The sequence below is a fragment of the Pseudomyrmex gracilis genome, unplaced genomic scaffold (genome assembly GCF_002006095.1).
Source record: "Pseudomyrmex gracilis isolate BER0280 unplaced genomic scaffold, ASM200609v1 scaffold_1909, whole genome shotgun sequence".
NCBI lineage: Eukaryota > Metazoa > Arthropoda > Insecta > Hymenoptera > Formicidae > Pseudomyrmex > Pseudomyrmex gracilis.
The window spans coordinates 18,247-22,053 of NW_018022493.1; the positions used below are offsets into that span (position 1 = coordinate 18,247).

The 3,807-nt window shown below is 33.5% G+C and overlaps 1 protein-coding gene across 1 annotated transcript in view; it reads left to right on the forward strand.

The window, feature by feature from the left end:
* Positions 1-2,379, forward strand: part of LOC109862517 (alpha-aminoadipic semialdehyde synthase, mitochondrial-like) — a 9,873-nt gene extending 7,494 nt beyond the window's left edge. The window contains exon 3 of the mRNA XM_020442590.1: positions 1,217-2,379. Within this exon, the coding sequence (XP_020298179.1) occupies positions 1,217-1,258 (42 nt within the window). The 3' untranslated portion in view covers positions 1,259-2,379. The remainder of the gene's footprint in view (positions 1-1,216) is intronic.
* The last annotated feature ends 1,428 nt before the right edge of the window (positions 2,380-3,807 follow it).

The window sequence follows — 3,807 nt, forward strand, 5'->3', positions numbered from 1 at the left end:
TATTCTTGTGTAATTGCCAGTAATATTTATATGTAATCGGCAATAGTTCTTTTTCGTAAGGGTAGACACGAGCAAAAGTGTGGTTGGAAAATATATTTACAAATATTTCAAAATTACATATTACAAACGAAACGTTTCGTCTCTTACTTGAGACCTCTTCAGTCGTAAAAGATTACAATAATAAAAAAAATTATGCAATAAAAAATAGAAAAAAATGTACCGATAATATAAAACTAATTAGACAATCATACCCTGATAGCCACCTGTCTGTGTTTTTGCTGTCATGTTGCCGAAAACAAAACGCTTGAGTTTTCAGCAAATTTAGAACAAGGTGAGTCAGGTATTTTGGTTTGACATGACACGTATTCAACATGTCTTTGGTTTGACATGACACGTATTCAACATGTGTTGCCGACAACTTTCTGTGTATTTGCTGTCAACATTTATCATTAACATAAAGAGCAACATGACAACAAGTTGCCAACAACACGTGTCATAAATTTCAGCAAAAATACAATATATCGAAAACGGACAAATATATATTCACTGACACATCGCTTTGTGAAAGGGGAATTAATTAATTCGAGATTTCACTCAAATTAAGTTTTGGAGATGTGATTTAGTTCGTCGATCAACTGATTAACTCGATGAAAGGTACTGGACACAAAAAAAATCTTAAGGTGATAGGTGGGATTTAAACTTGAGACCTTCATATTTGCAATTCCTGCACTCAGTCCGCGAGACCACTTGTTCCTTACTAAAATATAATTATTTTTGTCTACTTATTCTAAAAGATGGTCATTCGTTTTCGACATTTAATGGGCTACAAGATAGAATAAATATATGTCAACAGTTTTTACCAACCATACAACAGAAGTACAGACATCGGTGTCTTGTTTTGTTATTGTCATGTTGATCTTATGTTGCCGAAAACGAATGACAAAGCAAAGAGTTTTCTATGAATAAAAGTCATTTTGTTGACAACGTAATGAGCAATAGTTGCTCTTTGTTTGCTCTGAATCTGCTGACACAAATTATCTCAAATTTGCCTTTGTGTTGTCGATTACGTATGACTATGCATCATGTTTTCAGCAAATACACAGCAACTAGTTGAAAACTTCAGCTCAGCATTAAGTTACATGATTTTGCAAAACATACTTGGCTATCAGGGTAATCACGCTGATGTTGGAATTATTATTGTTAAAAATATGTATAGGTTCCGCTCTCGCAAGGCCCGTGCAACAATAATAAAAGATAGTTATACATTACAACCATACAGTTGTCGTGATAGTTAAGAGTCCTGGAAGAGCACACACAATTGAGAGAGAGAAAAAGCGCAAACAACGTAAATCGTTAGAAAACACTCATATGACACAATGTATTGTTGTTATGAGTCGACTAATGCGTGAAGACCAGAGGCAGGCATTTATATGTTTATCTCTACCAAAGATGATTCGGTAGAGATGGATAAATCGATTGTCAATTTAAAGCTGTAGTTTGTTTAATAATTCGAAATACGAACTATCAAGCATCTCTAAATCATTAATCAAGTTTAGATCGTGAGTTTGTTCATTGATGTAAATCATCTCAGATGTTAGTTGTCTAAAATAATTCGGTTTACGGTCTAAAATCGAGACGTTATTCCAATTAAAATTGTGATTGTTATCTAAAATGTGTTTAGAGACCATCGACAATTGTGCAGAACGGATATTATTTCTATGTTCGTTAATTCTAGTGCGTAACTGTCTACCGGGCGTAACTGTCCCACATATGATGCTCCGCAATCGTTACAATTTAGCTTATAGACTACATTCGTATTGAATTCTCGTGGGATGTTGTCCTTGTGAACTCCAATTAAACTACTGAGTCTGTTCAAACATTTGTAACCGATTAAGTAGTCAACATTTTTAAACGAGCGCCTGATAGCCTCCAATATGTCTTTGATATACGGGAAAACCACAAGGTTTCTCTCGTCAGGGCATTCAGACTTATTTATCAAAATTAACTCCAGTGAAAAGCAGCCTCTTAATTCTAGTTCTAATACTCTCAAAAATCAGATTCAAAGGATAACCATTGTCTAATAAAGTATTAATGCAAAAGATGATGTTTTTTTTAATGAAAATCCGGATGTGAAAGGAGCAAGGCTCTGCCAACAAGACCATATTTGGTACCCTTTTTATGGCAAATAGGGTGATGTGAAAAGAATGAAAGGTATCTCCTCGAGTACGTTTTTTTTGGAACCAATCTATCTTAATGTAGTTATTACATTCTTTTTATTATTGTAATCTTTTACGACTGAAGAGGTCTCAAGTAAGAGACGAAACGTTTCATTTGTAATATGTAATTTTGAAATATTTATAAATATATTTTCCAACCACACTTTTGCTCGTGTCTAGACCTTCATTATATCTGTTTATTGTTATTGCGAGCGTGATTTATCTATCTTTTTTTATTTTTGCAAATTATATACATATATATATATATATATATATATAATCTTTATACATAATATATATAAAATTATGTTTAAATTTGACTATTAAATCGACAATAATTATATAAATATTAAAATAACATTTATGTGAAATATTTTAATATTTATACTTTTCACAACAATTAATTGTCTGTATAATATTTAATTTTAAATAATTTTGCAATATGTTTATATTATCAAAAAATATGACATATTATGCACGTACGATATTTATCGTTTATTAGTACATAATTGATTTTTCCTAAACAGATTGCCAAACTGCACTCTCTAAGTAGAATCAATTAAAATTTTATTAATTGATTCAATGATAAAAAAGTTTACTGGGAATCAGTGATAATATTACTAATTTGAAATTTCAGTGAAAAAATGCCTCTTTTAAAGGTAGGTGTCAGTAATAGATTAGTTTTACTAGGAGTCAGTTAAAATTTTGCTGATTTACTTAGTAACAAATAGTTTTACTTAGAATCAGTAACAATATCACTGAATGCCATTAACATATTAGTTTTAAAGTAATTGATTGTGAAAGTTTCAATGGCTGAATTGATAGAGTACCCACTTGGTAATCAGAGGGTTCTAGGTTCGAATCCAGTTGAGATGACTTCTGACATAATGGGTTTTTGCTGCAAAGTAATACTAGAACATAGAGAATTAACATAGAGAATAACCAAGAAAACTTATTCGAGAACATAAATTATATAAATCTAAGTCATTTTTTGTGTGAACGGGGCTAGCCCCGTCACCTATACATATGTATATAAAATTATATTGTTATTCTTTCTATTATTACTATTATTACTATTACTACTATTATTACTATTATTATTCTTTTTTTTCATTATTCGTTGTATTCTTATATCTTAATTATATATTCATTTACCACATCATTATGCGTGCATTATATTCCCGTCCTCGCGCCGCAATATAGCGAATGGTATAGTTCCGACCGTTCCACGCGTCAAGCGATAGTTCCGCGTAACGGTCTATAAGTCAAGCCGCGGAAATATAGCAGATAAGATCGCACGTGAACCGGAGAAGATCTGTGCGACACGGAACAGGTGCGTGATACAACGCACAAACAACCGCATACCGCACACCGACCCCGGACGGACCATAGGCCGCTCCGGGGTATAAAAGCCGAGCGATTTCGGCAGTCGGGACCAGTGTGCCCAGTTTTGACTCTCTTACAGCACGCTACAGCAAGTGGAGGGGATACGCACACAGGCAAGCAGCCGTGTACGTGTGCGCTCGACGCTTCGGCCGTCTTCGGGCGGTAGAAGAGAACAGAGATATGTCTACTGTCTCTTTCTTTCAAC